The 18499-nt window shown below is 46.7% G+C and overlaps 1 protein-coding gene across 4 annotated transcripts in view; it reads right to left on the reverse strand.

The window, feature by feature from the left end:
* cntfr (ciliary neurotrophic factor receptor) overlaps positions 1-18499 on the reverse strand; it is a 69191-nt gene that overhangs the window by 17486 nt on the left and 33206 nt on the right. For all 4 annotated transcript variants that reach the window (XM_060038982.1, XM_060038981.1, XM_060038979.1 and 1 more), the window contains 2 exons: positions 17263-17344; positions 6143-6376 (listed from right to left, as the gene is read on the reverse strand). In XM_060038982.1, the coding sequence (XP_059894965.1) occupies positions 6143-6376; positions 17263-17344 (316 nt within the window). The remainder of the gene's footprint in view (positions 1-6142; positions 6377-17262; positions 17345-18499) is intronic.

Genomic DNA, 18499 nt, shown 5'->3' on the forward strand with positions numbered 1-18499 from the left:
AGAAGCCTATGCCCTGATGCTAAGCAATGGCATCCTATGTGGTGCTAAGCTGTGCTACATTAGGCTATGCTGTGCTGTGCTATATGCTTCTAGGTTCTGCTGTCTGATTGGCTGAGCAACTCTCTGCTCTGGGAGGCTCCAGAATGTCGTGTTTATCATGACGTCATAGCCTCATGATGCAGGAAGCTAACCTGTAGCGAGGTTAGCACATTTTACATCAGGGCATTTAGCAGACGCTCCTATCCGCCGCAATTTACAACAATCACCGCGCACATGCGCGGCGGAGTCAACCGTGCCAGGCGACAACCGGCTCGTCTGAAGCAGTTAGTGTTGGGCGTTTGCTTGCTGACACCTCGACACTCCGGCGAGCTGGGGATCAAACTAGCAATCTCCCAGTAACAAGTCAAGCCGCTCTGCCTCCTGAGCTAGGTCGACCGTGGTCACTCAGCGATGTGTTGCTGCAGTGAGCATGCGGCGTGAAGCGGCGGGGCTAACCAACTGGCCACCCGTCACTTTCTGATGTCATAACTCATTTAGCTGGCTGCCATGGAAACAGCGTCAGGTAAACTCGGGCTGCGTTCGAATAGTAGTCATTGCCTAGGAAGATTCCTAACTGAGTGAAATGACCCAGAAGTATCTCAATGGCAGCCATGTTTATTATTTCCAGTTTACGGCAAAAGTGCACGTTCATCCCACCATCCACCTTTGTTTGGGTTTAGTTCCTTTAGTTGTGTCGGATTACGTTCATACCTAAAGCAAACCGAACCAGTGTTAAAATGAGTGTTCACACCACCATAAAAATACCATAGTGCCGGTCAAAATGGTCCCTGCTTAAATAAAAACAGATCAAACGTGGTGTATAATGGACACTGTAGAAATAAACAGATAAAGAAATCATAGAAATCGAGCGAAACAGTTAAAATTTGGTCAAAGAATATCTTTAATATTGTACTAATATCATACTGAAGGTAGATATTATAGAGTGGACTTATATTGCTCTTGTAGAAGAGCATGTGGAAATGAAAGTATCTCATCTTTGAATAAAGGTAGTTTGATTGTTGTAACTACTAGCATTAAGCGGATGGTGTAGCAGGTAGCACAGTGGCATCCTTACTGTCGATGCAGAGGTTGATGGTGTATCATGTAGTATTGAGCATTAGCATGTTGTGGCATGTAGCATGTGTTATATGGAGCATGGACAGAATTCATTATATTTTTTATCATAGGATCATAGGCTCAAAACACACCTCTTCTCCCTGGCCTTTCCTCCCCTTTTGTGATATGTTGTTTATTTTTATGTTTTTCATGTACTGTGTACGTATGTGGTATGTGTTCTTTTTTATGCCTTTTTGCACCATGTACTGCACTTTGTCCAGTGAAAACTGTTTTTAAATGTGCCTTATAAATAAATGTTATTTACTTACTTACTTATATGGAGCATGTATCATGCAGCAAGAAGCGTGTGTCTTGAAATATCTAGTGTGTATCATGTGAAAAGGATCATGTATCATATATTATGTATTATGTATCATGTTTCATGTATCATATGGCATGTATCATGTATAATGTATCATATGGCATGTATCATGTATCATATGGCATTTATCATGTATCATATTGCATATATCATGTAAAATGTGTTATATCATGTATCATATGGCATATATCATATATCATATGGCATATATCATTTACAATGCATCATATATCATGTATCATATAGCATATAGCATGTATCATGTATCATGTGGCGTGTATCACCTACTAGTATCATTTACCGGGTATCATGTATCATATATCATGTATTGTCACGGTCCGCCCCTGGTTTTCCCATTCACCTGCCTGCTACCCTAATCTCCCCTGATTAACCCAACCACCTTCACCTGTGCTCCCGCTATATAAATCCTCTCTCCACTCAGCCAGATCGTCTCTCGTTACTCACAGAGCTTTCGCGCAACTTCAGAACTGTTTCTACAACGCTGATCATGCCTGTTCCAGAACCCTCGCCTGTCTGACCACCTGCCCGCCGACGGAACCCTCAGTCCACCTGATTGCCTGCCGGTCCCCGAACTCTTGCCTGCCCCCGTTTACTCTGCCTGCCCGATCCTGATCATCTGTGCCAACAATAAGCCGTTGGACTGCCCTGTCACCATTTTCAGTCTGTGCACTTGGGTCCTGCCTAACCCCCCCGTTACAGCACGATCTGGCCAAGAATGGACCCAGCTCAGGCTGACGACCAGATCCGATTAGAGAGTGCCCTGCACGAAGTGATGGCCGCTACCACGGCTGCCACAGCACAGAATCAGCGGGACCTGGCGCACGTCCGCCAGGAATTGGCGAACGCCCAAGTAGGTGCCGCCGCTCCACCTCCCGTCCCTTCTCCCCGTGAGCCCAATGTGGGGATTCCCGAGCGTTATAATGGCGACCCTACCACTTGTAACGCCTTCTTGTGCAACTGCTCCATCATCTTCGCCCTTCAGCCGCTCACCTTCGCCTCCGAAGAAGCCCGGGTGACTTACATCATCAACCACCTCTCTGGGCGGGCGTGTCTTTGGGGCACAGCTGAGTGGCAGAAAGGGACCCCCACCTGCCTCTCTTTCCAGACCTTCGCCGATGAGCTCAGAAGAGTCTACTGTACCGGACCTCTGGGGGCCGAAGCCGGGCGGGAACTGTTGGCCCTTTCCCAGGGAAGCCGCTCAGTCACAGACTACCCCATTGACTTCCGTACCAGGGCCCCCATGAGCGACTGAAACCCAGCCGCTCTCCGTGATTTCTTCTTGCGGGGGCCTGGCTGGGCACATCAAGGACGAGCTCGTCGCCCATGACCCACCATCTACGCTGGAGGGCCTGATCGAGCTCGCCACCCGCCTCGACCTCCGTATCCTGGCTCGCAGGAGTGAGGGGCGTTCAGAGGCTCTGTCATGTCCTACCCTGCCACGCAGCCCTCCTCTCCCCAGCCTCCCAGTAACCAGAGGCATACTGGTGAGCTCAAGTGGTAGACTCTGCCTCTCCCAGAAGACCCACCCTCTCCGGTGAGCTCCTGCTGTCCTCCGGTTCCCATCCCATAGCCGCCCTCGTCGATTCAGGGGCCGACGAGAGCATCATGGACCGGTCCCTCGCTCTGCGGCTGGGACTCCGTCCAGAGAGACTGCCGTCGTCAACTTTTGCTAGAGCCCTGGATGGACACGTGCTGGGGAGGGTAACTTCTCGGACAAACCCTGTGCATATGCTCCTGCCAGGGGGCCACAGGGAGACCATCCAGTTCATGCTTCTGCCTACACCCAGCCAGCCTGTCATCTTGGGTCACTCCTGGCTTCCCAGGCACAACCCCAACATTGACTGGTCTAATTGTTCCGTCCGGGTGTGGGGAGTGACCTGTCAAGATCCCCTTCCGCTGGTCTGACGAGGCACAAGACTCCTTCAACACCCTCAAGACTCACTTCACCATCGCCCCCATCCTTCAGATCCAACCGGAATAAGACCTCTCGCCGCCCACCAGCCGGCCTCCTGCTTCCATTGCCCATCCCCCATCGTCCCTGGTCGCATATCTCCCTGGACTTTGTGTCTGGTCTACCTGCGTCCAAAGGCCACACTGTCGTCCTCACCATCGTCGATCGATTTAGTAAGCTGGCACATTTAATTCCCCTTGCTAAACTCCCCTCTGCCAGGGAGACGCCGGAACTGGCCCTCCACCATGTCTTCTGCCTCCATGGTCTGCCCACTGATCGGGGGCCCCAGATTTCTGATCGGGGGCCCCAGATTTCTGATCGGGGGCCCCAATTCACTTCGGTCTTCTGGAGGGAGTTTTGCAGCCTAGTTGGGGCTTCCGTCAGCCTGTCTTCCGGCTTCCATCCCCAGTCCAATGGACAGACCGAGAAGGTGAACCAAGATCTGGAGACCACCCATCGCTGCCTGGTGGACCGCAATCCGGCTTCCTGGTCCGACCAGCTAGTGTGGGTAGAGTATGCGCGTAACCCCCTCACCTGCTCATCCACAGGCCTCTCTCCCTTCCAATGCGCCTACGGGTATCTGCCACCCCTGTTTCCCAACTTAGAGAAGGAGTCCTCCTGTCCCTCTGCACAAGCCCTCATTCGCCGCTGCAGACGCACCTGGGACCAGGCGCGCACTAGCCTCACCAAATCAGCGGACCGCCACGCTGCCGCCACCAACAAGCGCCGTACGCCGGCCCCTGCCTACCAGACTGGCCAGAAGGTCTGGCTCTCCACCCGCGACCTCCCCCTTAAGTTGGAGAGTCGCAAGCTGCCCCCCAGGTTTGTAGGCCCCTTCCCCATCACTCGTGTCAGTAACACGGAGGCGGTACGCCTTCGGCTCCCTAGGTCCATGAGGATCCACCCGACATTCCATGTCTCCAGAGTCAAGCACGTCCAGGAGAGCCCTCTGGCTCCGGTCCAGTGTACACTGTCCGGCGCCTCCTTCACTCCCGCCGCCGCGGACGTGGGGTACAGTACCTGGTGGATTGGGAGGGGTACGGTCCGGAGGAGCACTCCTGGATCCCGGCTCGCTTCATCATGGATGCCCGTCTCATCTCTGACTCCCACCGGTCCCATCCTGACCAACCTGCCCCGTCCTCTCATCCGCCCACTACGGTTCCATCTCCGGGTGGTTCTTCTGACCTCCCGAGGAGGATGTCGCGCCCACCTCGTCTACGGAGGACGCAATCTCTGATGCCTCGGGGGAATTCTAACCCTCCTCCGGGCCCCCTCCACCCTCCCTGTTCGATCTAGGACGTCTGGAGCCGTCCCTTGCCGGGGGGAGGGGGTACTGTCATGGTCCGCCCCTGGTTTTCCCATTCACCTGCCTGCCACCCTGATCTCCCCTAATTAACCAAACCACCTTCACCTGTGCTCCCTCTTTATAAATCCTCTCTCCCCACTCAGCCAGATCGTCTCTCGTTACTCACAGAGCTTTCCCACAACTCCAGAACTGTTTCTACCACGCTGATCATGCCTGTTCCCGAACCCTCGCCTGTCTGACCACCCGCCTGTTGTCGAGTCCCTGCCGGCCTGTCTTCTTCCCTGTTTCCTGCCTGTCTGCCCTCCTGATACCGACCCCTCGCCTGCCCGACTACCCGCCCGCCGACGGAACCCCCAGTCTACCTGATTGCCTGCCGGTCCCCGAATTCTTGCCTGCCCCCGTTGACTGGTGGTGCCGAGATGATGCCTCATGACACGTCAAAGCCTCGCAGCCAGATGAACCACCAAAGTGGTTCGACCTCGAAGCTTCAAATGAATACGCTAGGGACACCTAGTGGTGAATGAAATTATGATGAAAGAAAGAGTTTCCTGTGATGTGATGTTTGCTTCGTACAACCTCAAATCATTTGAGAATTAAAGTAATTTCAGTGATACGTGTGAGGGTGCCGTTCATAAATATCTTCCGAGTTCATGGTAGAAAATACATTTGACAAAGATTCTAAGTCATCCCGGCAAAATCGAATGTCTTATCAACTACAGTAGCCTACTAATAATTGTAATAATAGAACTGCATGATGACTGAGAATAACATTCCATTAAAGTGATCTTGTAACTGGGTAGTGTCTTCTTTTTGTATAAATGGGCCAATTGTGAACCCATATCGCAGAACAGCCCAAGATGAAGCCTCGAACGTCACACGCTACGTCATTTCTCCTATGTGAATCCTACTCGATACGGAGCTTCTCTGCTGGGAGGAGCCGAGGTACTCGACACACGCCCCGATGCCTTGACGCAAACCATAACATCACTGCTGTTTTCTCTGCCTACCCGATCCTGATCATCTGTGCCAACAATAAACCTTTGGACTGCCCTGTCATCATTGTCAGTCAGTGCACTTGGATCCTGCCTAACCCCCCCGTTACAATGTATAATTGAGCATGTGGCATGAATGACCTACTAGTAGCATGTAGTGTTCATCAAGTATAAAGTAGTGTTTATCAAGTATCAAGTAGCATGTATCATGTAGTGTTTATCATTTATCAAGTAGCATCATGTAGTGTTTATCATGTGTCTTGTAGCCTTTATCTTGTAATGTGTATCATGTATCATGTAGCATGTATCATGTAGTGTTTATCATGTATCATGTAGTGTTTATCATGTATCACGTAGCATGTGTCATGTAGTTCGTAGCGTAGCGGTGTACTTACTGCCGATGCGGAGGATGATGGTGTCCCTGCGCTCCCCTAGAGGGTTCTGGAAGCAGCTGTAGAGGCCGTTGTGTCCAAGATCCACATGGGTGAGGACCAGCCGCGGCCCGTCCAGGCGGTGCCGCGCACGCACATCCGTGCCGTTCACCTTCCACGACACCGACGCATCGTCTTCAAGGAAACCGCACTTCATCGTGACGTCGCTACCCATCCGCTCGTACTGGTTCCTGGCCACTAAGAGAGGCAGAGCGGGCTCAGCGTTTGCACGTTGTAGGTTATACACTGGGGGGTTAGCATTAGCATGGTTTATAAACTGGTTCAACAGAGGGGGTAAATGTTAGCATTTTGTAGGTGAAACACTGGGGGGTTAGCATTAAGATGGTTAATAAACTGGTTCAACAGAGGGGGTAAACGCATGGTTTGTGTTAAACACTGGGGGGGGGGGGGTAGATTTCGTATGGTTTAGGATAAACACGGAGGGTTAGCGTTAGTGTTAGCATGGTTTAGGTTAAACACAGGGAGGTATGCATTCGTGTTAGCATGGTTTATGTTAAATGCAGGGGGTTAGCAGGGTTACCAGTTAGCATGGTTAAGGAGCAGTACAGGGCCTAAGAGTTAGCATGGTTTAAGTAAAACACAGCCCGCACGGCATTAGTGTTAGCATTGTTTTAGCCTTAGCTTTAATGTGGTTTATATTTATGACAGGCGGCTTCGCATTAGTGTTAGCATGGTCTTGATTAAACATAGTGGGTTAATGTTAGCGTTAGCATGTTTTAGGTTAATCCTAGTGGGGTAAGCGTTGGTGTTAGTGTGGTTTATATACTGGTTCCTTCTCTTGTTTTGTCTTTGAGCTAGGAGCTAAGTGACACCTGGCTCTCCATCCCCCTCTTTTCCCCCACCGTCCCTCGGTGATATCTGGGTATTCTGCCAGAGCTGATCCAGATGTCAGCTGTATGTTTCATGTATATTTCATGCCTTCTAACAGACACATCTATTTTTAATACCACAAGATACCACACCAAGGTAACACCAATCTGTTTGTCTGTCTGTCTTCCTGCCTGTCTGCCTGTTTGTCTGTCTGTCTGTCTTTCTGTCGGCCTGCCTGCCTGTCTGACTATGTGTCTGTGTGTATATGTGTGTATGTGTGTATGCATGGATGTGTGCGTGGGCATGCATGCTTGTGTGTGACAAAAGAGAATGCTTCTTTGATCTCTTCCTCTCCAGATAATTGGGACCAATGGGTGGCCTCATCTGCATAAAGTACCATTAGCATGCTAGCTGCTAGCGTGGATCACAGACCCTAGGCCTGTTGTTAGATGTCATGCTCAGGACCCATCGCAACATGGGGAGAGGAGTGGAGAAAAGAGGGCAGAGGAGATGAGGGAGGGAAGGGGGAGAGAGAGAGGACATGAAGGAACGAGGAGATCAGGAGGGACACGTTGGCTGACCGTTGGGTGGTAGTAGCATAGTCCTAGGCCTGTCGGAAATCCCCCCCCGCCATCACACACACACAAACACACACACCTAGTATGATGCCACGCAGTGCCACACAGACGATAGTTTAAGGGCTTAAGGGTCAGTGTCATGCTGCAGCCTCACTTGAAGGACAACTTGGGTATCATTCACCCTGGACCCTATCTTCTGATCCTTTAGGGTCCAAGGGACTAATGAGGACAACCATCTCTGAGATTGGTTGCATCAGGAAAACTGAATTATTTATTCTTTTTTGTCTTTTTCATATTCTCTTATTATCTCCCTGAAGTGGCTGCTGAATATAGATGCATACTGAATTCAGATGACCAAGATTACCATTACACGTTGATTTAATTATTGAGATAGAATACGTGTAGACAGTATATATAAGGGTTAGTCCATGGAGTAGAATATATTTATCTATGGACTACAGAGAAACAACTTCATAATGCCTTAGATTCATACTCTTACTACTCTCCAGGGTGGCTATAACAGAAAGACCGGTGCTCTGTGAAGATGAAGACCGGATAAGTATGTTCTAGTCATTATATTCTGGTCATTAGCTTGGCCGTGAGGTCCAGCATACATTTTTTTAGCACAAATCTTAAATGATTGCAAATTCATTACTTGCTCTGTTTATTTTCCTTAATTGTCTGACTAATTTAAATTCATTGTGGTCAGTGTCATACTATAAAAATGAATACATCCAGGTTGGGTCCAACCAAAAATATTAATATCACAATTATGTTATGCCGGTGAGGATCGTTGCTATGGACACGGACATTGCTGACACCACGTAGCTTGCATTGGGTTTAGAATAGATCATTATTTTTCATTTAGTAATCTGAGCAATCAGTTACAGTATGTTGTTTGTTTGTAACAGTTTGTTAATAGCAGGCTTTTCAATAGAAACACATGCGAGACTGCTAATAGGAAGGCCCGTTTCTTCCTCTTCTCTGGATGTCCGGCAGACTACCCACAATGCCACCGCCGCCCTCCGGTCAGGCGGAGGTCATGCTAGCAATCGATTCTACAAAAAATATTTTTGAAAGGTTTTTTTTCACCTACATTATTTACAGTTTAAGTAGATAGTCATCATGACATGGGAAAATGCTAGGGAGGAAGTCTTTAATAATCCTTGGGAAAATTGTGCACGTGTGTCAGTGGGGAATTAGGAGGATGGTGGTGCTAACTGATGGTGGTGCCAAATGATACCACAGCATTGCTTGTATTTTGTTCGGGTGGGGGATTGACTGGGGGATTGAAGATGCACAAATGCAAACTAAGTCAACAGCAGCTGTCATATCATTACATTTGCGCTGGTTAAAATAATTCCCTCTGTCGATACCTGAAAGCACACTTTTGCTATTCTGCTTGATTGAATGGTCCGGCGTCAATGATACGTTCACTTGTAACTTAAATTTGTAATTTGTCCCCTCCTCCCTAAAGCTTGCATCAGTCACCCCCGTACTAAAGAAACCCGGCCTGGATCCCGATTCCCCTAACAACTACCGCCCCATCTCCAATCTACCTTTTCTGTCTAAAATCCTGGAACGTGTTGTTGCCAAACAACTCATCACCTACCTAGACACCAACAACCTCTTTGAACTCTTCCAATACGGTTTCCGCTCCAAACACAGTACAGAAACTGCCTTCCTCAAAGTGACCAATGACCTTCTGCTATCCTCTGACAATGGCTCCCTCAATATCCTCACCCTCTTTGACCTCAGTGCTGCCTTTGACACGATCAATCACTCCATTCTCATCTCCCGTCTCCAATCCACCCTTGGCATCACTGGCACCGCCCTCTCCTGGCTTGGATCCTATCTCTCCGACAGACATCAATTCATCGCCATCAACAACTGTCAATCAGCCACTACTCCTCTCATCCACGGTGTCCCCCAGGGTTCTGTGCTTGGTCCACTCCTCTTCATTCTGTACATGCTTCCACTTGGTCAGATCCTCCGTCACCATGGACTCCGGTTCCACTGTTACGCCGATGACACACAGCTTTACCTCCCCTCCAAAACCATCAGTCCTTCCACCCTCTCAACCGTCTCCAACTGTTTGACTGACATCAAGACCTGGATGCAAAACAGCTTTCTCAAACTCAACTCCAACAAATCCGAAATCCTCATCATTGGTCCTGACACCCTCACTCACTCCACTCAGAACTTCACCCTTAACATTGACGGCTCCACCATCACCCCCTCCACCAAAATCCGTAACCTTGGAGTTATCCTGGACCCCGCTCTCTCCTTTCTCCCCCATGTTAACGATATTACCAAAACTGCCCTTTTTCACCTCCGAAACATCGCCCGCCTCCGCCCCACCCTGTCAACTACCGCTGCTGAGACACTCATCCATGCTTTCATTTCATCCAGGCTTGACTACTGCAATGGTCTTCTCTACGGCACCACCACCAAAGTCCTCAATAAACTTTAATGTGTCCAGAACTCAGCTGCACGCCTCCTCACTGGTACCCGCCCCAGAGAAGACATCACACCTGTCCTCCGTGAACTCCATTGGCTTCCAATTAAACACTGAATCAACTTCAAAATCTTACTCATCACCTACAAGGCCCTCAACAGCCTAGCCCCCCCCTACCTTGGCGACCTCCTCCATCACCACGCCCCCTCCCGATTCCTCAGGTCCATCTCTGCCAAACTGCTACAAGTCCCCCAGACTAAGCAACAGACTTGGGGTGATCGGGCCTTCTCAGTTGCTGCCCCCACCCTTTGGAATTCACTCCCCTCCCACATCAAAGTCTCTCCAACCCTCTCTTCCTTCAAATCTGCACTCAAAACAAAGTTTAACCTCTGTTTTTCTTTTAATCCTAGTCTGTTTTAATATATGTCTGTTACATAGGTCAGATAGGGCAATATGAAAAGCGTCTTAGAGTACCATATTAAGCGCTATCTAAATTTAATTTATTATTATTATTATTATTATTATTATTATTAATCAGTCAAACGCTTGTAACTTGCCATTATCAATGTAAGTTTGTCATGATCGGATGGGAATTCTGTGCATAACCATACATTACAGAGACTATTTGATAAAATAGATGTATTATATGAATTACAATGTATGTGTTTTTTCTGTCAACTTTAATGCAGATGCTGACATTTAGACAATTGTGGGAAACCCCACAATTGTTCAAACCAAGGGTTTAAGGGTTCAAACCAAGGGTTTCAGGGTTCAAACCACACAAAAGTCAGATATCTACTTATTTATCATATATATGATATGTCAATCAGTTGACAAAGGTCGGGCCTGAGGTATCAAATTCCACTATGTAGACATATCGATATTTATATCAATATATATATCTGTATAATATTGGCATATTTACCATCTGGGACATAACTAGAGGCTTTGGAATGGCAGGAATAGTTTTATCAGTAAGATAAGGTAAACAGTCGCCCAAATTGGGAATTGTGAGTTTATATAAGTCATGCATAATAACCTTCAAGGACTTTAGTGGAATATCACCATAAATAATTGTACTTGACTGTTTGCATCTAACTTACAAATACTTTCAAAAGTCTGCTAAAATAAATCAACATGGGAGTCATAGCCCTACAGGGAGGAATGCAAATAGCCAGTGAACGAGGAGTCTAGGACATTTGTCTAGACCCATGTCTCAAGCTCGCTAGAGACATGGGTCTGTTTTTGTATGAAAGGGGGCATTACAAGGACATACAAAAATATCCATTTGGTGGTTGACAGGTAGAGGTCATCAGAAGATACAGAAAAACACACAGTCCAAGGCGGCCTAAAATTACTTGGGAGTAAGATAGAGATGCCTAGTCTCTTTTATATGAATAAGTACATTTATATCTAATACAATAATCTGGTGGAAGCTCTAGGCCTACAGAAAGTGATGCAATTAGTTTATGGAGCTCTGATTCTCAGATATGCGTGTTGAATCAGTAGGTCTGGGATGAAATCCAGTTAAAAATCTCAGAAGCACACTGCTGGGTGAGAATTCAGGAAATGTAAATTCCTTCAAGTCTTGAACCCCTAAATTGGTAAGGGTATATGTTCTTGAGGCCCTCTTTCATATAAAAGTGACCCTAGGTCTCTAGCTTACTTCAAAGTGAACTTTCGTGTCCAACTACAAATTGCGTCACTTCCTGGGGGCCCAGAGCATCAACATGTTTAATCTTACATTTCCTTTAGGACCTCTTTCACATAAAGCAGACCCCATGTCTTGAGCTCACTCCCAAGTGTCCTTGAACCCTGAGTCATCCATTAATGCTCTACTTCCTGGTTGTCTACATACTCAAATGGATTACTTCCATTAGGGTTAGAATCAGCAATCCCAAAGTTGCAAAATTCTAGTCGTCCTTAATGTCCTCTCTGATATTCAGAAGACTAAACGTCTCTAGCTGACTCCCAAGTCATTCTGTTGACCAATGAATGGCGTTTTTTTTAGTTTTCTTTTCTGATGACCTCTCGTAAGGATTTGCATCACTTCACTGAAAGGCTTAAGCCCCCAAATGGATAATCTTGTATGTCAGTGAGGACTTCTTTCGTACAAAACACAACCCATATCTCTAGCTAGTTCCCAAATATATTTGACCCAGAGGTCACCCGCTAATTACATTACTTCCTGTAGAGCTACGACCACCATGTTGAAAATTTGAGTAGTCCTTACAAAATCGTCAAAACCTTACTAAGATTCATTTTTGGTAAACATACAGACTAAAATTCTTCAAAGTTATTATGCTTGATTTAAATCCAATCCTATCCCCCCCTCCTTTTTTAATGTGTTTTCATTGAAGGAACATCATCATACAGTAACATCAAAAAACCCTCAACGTAACAGCTCAGATAATCATACAGCGCAAAGACGATGAAACAAACAACAAGCAAGCTTTGTGAGTGCAGTGATTGCATCGTCCATAACATCCACCATAGCAAGAGTAGAAAACTATCGATGTAGAGACCTGAACATACATTATAATGTACATAGACCGAACGATGTCTATGATAATAAAATGCACTTCTCTCGCTAAAATTGTCTTAAAAACACACTGAAATTTCCACTGCGAATAATATGAAAGTCAGCCATTTTTTTCACTATTTGCAGACAGAAATTTAACTAATCACGTGATGTTGACACAGTCCAATGACGCCGTAATCCGGGTATTTGCCCATTTGAACCAGGTAAATACGAAAGTGTGCAACTCATTTAGAAGCTAAAGTTGACCAACAGGTATAACACACGTTATGGCGTGTAACTGGGTTGCACACATAAACACACCCTGGTGTATTGAGTGATAAGAAATCACACCTGACTTCACCTCCCACAAACCCTAGTAGACATGGAACCCACACTAACCATAGCAACTCTGGGGATACAACATAGCTACAATAAAAAACATAGAAACTAGGGAAACAATAGAAGCCAGAGTAACCATAGTAACCATACTAGCCATACATTTTTTTTTAACCTTGTGTTGATAAGATGCTTCTACAAAGCTGCTCGGACTGCTCATGAATAATCATGTCGCTTTGTAGTCATTACCATAACATGTGCACCATGGTAATTCGTAATTATTTTATGGTACTAATTTCATTACAGGTGTATAACATTTCATTCAATACATTTACAAGTGTGTGGGTGTGCATGTGTGTGTATATGTGTGCTTCACAACAGACTGTATAGAAAACTACAACCTTATCACATACTCTCAGTATAACTCTCCATCTAACGGTCTACCTGTCTGTCTTTATACCTCTCTGTATGTCTTTCTACCTGTCTGTCTGTCTACCTGTCTGTCTACCTATCGGCCTGTCTATCTGTCTGTTACTGTGTGTCTTTCTGAGAGGATCATTAATGGATGTGAAACTGAAAATAGATAAAACGAGTGAGGCAGATCAGAGATGTGGGTGTGTGTGTGCGTGCGTGCATGCAAGGGTCTATGTGAGAGTCTGTGCGAGCTCGAGGGGAAAGGGCCATCTTAATTAATGGTGTGTAATATATGACAATATTCAGAGTCTCCTGGATGAAAGCAGACTAAATCACCACATCATTATAGAGACTGCAGATATAACATGACCTTGGAGAGGTAAGGACAGGAGAGGGAGGACGACAGGATCGGACAGGACGAGAGAAGAGAGAGATGAAAGGAGAGTAGAGAGGAGGGAGATATGATGAAAGGAGAAGAGGAGAGAGGAGACAGAAATGAGGAGAGGAGGAAAGGAGAGGAGGATGAGAATGATGGAGCACGGGAGACTGCAGAGAGAGAGAGAGAGAGAGAGAGAGAGAGAGAGAGAGGAGAGAGAGAGAGAGAGAGAGAGAGAGAGAGAGAGAGAGAGAGAGAGAGAGAGAGAGAGAGAGAGAGAGAGATAGGGGGTGTGGGTTTCATTGAAGATGACTAATGTTCTCTTGTTATCTCACACCAGGTAGGACTCAGACCTCTGGGTTCTTCTAGACGCGTCCATCTCTCTAGTTGACTATAAACCAGCTGGTAGTCCAGCCAATCAGAGGAGTGCTCGCAGTAAAACATTATTGTCCTTTAACAAGGCGACACACTCATTCATCAACCAACTCAACCACATACCAGCACAGCAATACCAGAGAACGAGAGAGAGAGAGAGAGGGAGAGAGAGAGAGAGAGAGAGAGAGAGAGAGAGAGAGAGAGAGAGAGAGAGAGAGAGAAGGAAAGAGAGAGAGAGAGAGAGAGAGAAGGAAAGAGAAAGAGAGAGAGAGAGAGAGAGAGAGAGAGAGAGAGAGAGAGAGAGAGAGAGAGAGAGAGAGAGAGAGAGAGAGAGAGGGAAAGAGAGAGAGAGAGAGAGAGAGAGAGAGAGAGAGAGAGAGAGAGAGAGAAAGAGCGTGCATGTGTGATATTCCAGCTGTGCTAAGCAGGACCAACGGCTCCATCCATCAGCGCCAGCTTGCGTCTCTCTGTCAGGAGAGGCAGTTCTAGAATGAAACGCATCACTCTGAGCATCGATACCATATTACTCTAACACTCTGTCAGTTAGCCCCGCCAGCAGGATTAAGCAGACCAAGCCTACATACTCGTGTAGCTACAGTGAGGTTAGCTGTCTGTAGCTACACTGTGTTTAGCTGTGTGTAGCTACAGTGTGTTTAGCTGTTTGTAGGTACAGTGTGTTAGCTGTCTGTAACAGTGTGTTTAGCTGTCTCTAGCTACAGTGTGTTAAGCTCTGTGTAGCTACAGTGTGTTTAGCGCTGCCTGTAGCTACATTGTGGATAGCATCTGCAATGGTGTGTTGGTGCATGTACAGGATTAAGACTTTTGTTTACATGACATGAAGTAATAGTCCAATCACCCTAACCGGACTAAGATCAGTTTTTGATTTTACCAGCGGACCGAGTAACACACAAACACACACACCCACACCCACACCCACACACACACACACACACACACACACACACACACACACACACACACACACCACACACACTCCCCCTAACTTCCTAAGACTGGATATGGTATGTTGCTCTCACATTGACGTTGTTTTCTGTCTTCGGTGCATCAGGCAAACACAAATAACACACATTAATAAAGAGAAACATGAGGGATTGTCTCTAAGAAAGCATGTGTTTTTCACACGTTTTGTACACATCACACGTCACCTTGTGTTAAAGGAACAGACATCATTACCATGGCAACCACAGCATCACCATCCTCATAACAAAAACACAGACAGCATTGTGTTGGAGCAGATTTGTGTTACCACATGTCTAGCAAATTCAAAACACACAAACTTAACATCACAGCTTGTATTACGACAGGAAGACGCAGGAACACGCACGCAAACACACAACTCCATGTATTACTACAGGGTTACACACACAGACACAGGCGACCAAGCACATACAACTAGGACAACACAAAACTAAGATTAGTAAAATTGATGTGAATGACAACACAATCACCATGAAAACACCATATTCCATAACAATTTCACCGGCCTTTTTGGACCTTATGTAGCAAATTCTTACTGTTGCGCCTTGTGTCTCTGTGAGAGAGTGGTAGAGTGGAGGTAGCGCGACAGTCTTGAATTTCTGTGTGCAGGGTTTGTCTCCCAAGTGATGTGCATTTATGTGTAGCTTATAAAGTCCCAATTTTTATGTCACATGGAATACATAATTACTAAAGATTATGGAATTATTTCAAACTTGGACCCATGTTCTCAAGGCTGGCTTTCGGGTCTTATACTAATCCACTTCTCTTCTGCTTCTACATCTCAGCATCTCAACATATGCTTTAGATTTCTTACATAGGTTTTTTTTTTAAAGTGAATTCACTAAATTATAGAATAAAGCAGGTTGGACATTGCTTTTGCATTTTGAAATCATCAACATTCTATTGGGATTAATGGCGAACAATTCTGCATTTGGCTTAGTTTTTTGGCTTTTTAGACAATATGCAGAATCTTTTCACTTACGAATTTATATGATCATCAAATTTTGCCAGCACGCCTCCCTAGCCTTATTATGTTCAACTGTTTTGCCCCTAGCTATTATCTGATTCTTGAACTCCTCATATAATTTCATTATGACTATCTGTTCCTCTTGGGTGAAATATACTGCTCTTAATCTATCCATTTTGTAAAGGTGGGTAAAATGACAAAAGCCCATTTTACGGGAATGTGCATTGAAACTAAAGCGTAAAACTTGGCTTGACAAATTCACTCGTAAGTGAGCTTCGTGGTGCCATTTAACTCTGATCGCGAGTCGCGTATTTGTCGATCCAGGTTTTCCCAAGAAAGCCTGGGTATGTTCAGCGCGCCTCATAGTATACCCCATTGGACAGCAACACAATCACAATTGAGGAAAACAGCATCAACATGACAACACTGTCACAATGACATGTTACATGATTTGGCAATGTACCATACGCCTTTACCATGCAAACAAAGCCTTGAATAAGATTGAATTAAGAGGGAGAGAGAGGTGGAAGAGTAGATTAATTCAGGAGGATAAGGGCAGTGAGGGATGAAAGATAAGTATAGTTCTCAATCAGGATATGGACCATAAATAACATAACATCACCACACACACACACACACACACACACACACACACACACACACACACACACACACACACACACACACACACACACACACACACACATACACACACACACACACACACACACACACACACACACACACACACACACACTCTGTTGCATCTCTACTTTAATTATACTGTAGCTATATTATGTTTCCACTCTACCGTATCTCTACTGTGTATCTACTGTATCTTTACTCTCTATTGCATCTCCACTATATCTTGCTGTCACACAATTATCTCCTGTATCTACTGTGTCTCTACTGCATATCTACTCTCTAATGTATCTCTACTGTATCTCTGTGTCCTCTCCTTAATCACTTCTGTGTCTCTCCTCTGTCTCTACTGTCTACCGTGTCTCCTCTACTCTAACGAGGGTACAACCAGTGACCTCTGACCTCTGACAGAGCCTCCAGAGGTAGGACGCCCCAAATGATAAATGAGTGATGATTAGTGATCACTAGTGATATTGATTCCCAGCCCGGTTATCGGAGCAGGAAGGCGGGGATCCTAGATGACGTTAAAAAAACAGAAAGTTTATAGTCAAACACAATAGAGGATAATATGATGGAGCGGAACTCACCCAGTTGGCTGCGTCTCTGAGCGTAGGCCACGACCACCGCCGCCAGAACCACACAACACAGAGATGTACCCAGGTTAGCCATCTGTAGAAACACACACAAACACACACACACACACACACGCACACACACACACACACACACACACACACACACACACACAAACACACACACAGAAGACGTTAAGTCTGAGTGTTTATGGTTGACAGATAGCAGGCTGGATTTATTTGTGCATTTCCAATAACATCCTGTCACTCCTCTCCCCCTTTCTCCTCTCTGTCTCCCTTGCACCCTCTTCCCCTCTTTCTATCTGTGTTCCCCCTCTCTCCTCCTCTCTTCCTGTACCCCCCTCCCTCCCTCCCTCTCTCTCTCACCCCCCCTCCTCCAATCTCCACCTCCCTCTCCCTCTCTCTCTCTCTCTCTCTCTCTCTCTCTCTCTCTCTCTCTCTCTCTCTCTCTCTCTCTGTCTCCCTCTCTTCCCCCTCTCTGCCCTTATCTCTCGCTCTCCCTCCTGCCCTTCGCTTTACGCTCCTATTCAGAATAATCCTTCTCTAAAAGCCACCATTTTAAATTCGCCCAGACTGTTTCCTGTCCAATAAATATATCCCCCCTCCTCTCAATCCCCCCCACCTCTCTCTCTCACTTTTCATCAGACGAATGACTCCAAAGTGTAGCATGTTGCTAATGCTAATGATGACCGGAGTTAAAGGAGAAGCGTCCTGCAGAGACACCAACAGCATAACAAAAACACACAGAAAACCTTAGTCTCCTCTCTCTCCTCCTCTCCTTTCCTCCCCTCTCTTCTTCGCTCCTCTCCTCCCCTCCCCTCCTCCCCTCCTCTCCTCTTACTCCTCCTCTCCTCCCCTCTCCTCTCTCTCTCTCTCGCTCCTTTCGTCCGCTCCCCTCCCCTCCTCTCCTTCCCTCTCCTCTCTCTCCTTCACTCCCTTCCTCCCCTCTCTCCCTCTCCTGTCCTCTCTCCTTCGCTCCCTTCCTCTCCTCTCTCCCCTCTCTCCCCCCCCCCCCCCTCTCCCCCTACACTTCCTCTCTATGTTGTGGTTAGTGGTCTGCAGGTTGCATCGAGGGGGTCTCTGGAGACCGGCTACGAGCGTGCTCAGAGCGGAACATGCAGAGGCTTTACAGTCCCAAGAACCATGCCAGGACCAGACGGCAGGACGCCTCAGCCCCACAGAACGCGCTCGGTAATGAGAGACTCGCCTCTATTGGTTCTCCTCTCAATAA

The sequence above is a fragment of the Gadus macrocephalus genome, chromosome 19 (assembly GCF_031168955.1).
Source record: "Gadus macrocephalus chromosome 19, ASM3116895v1".
Lineage (NCBI taxonomy): Eukaryota > Metazoa > Chordata > Actinopteri > Gadiformes > Gadidae > Gadus > Gadus macrocephalus.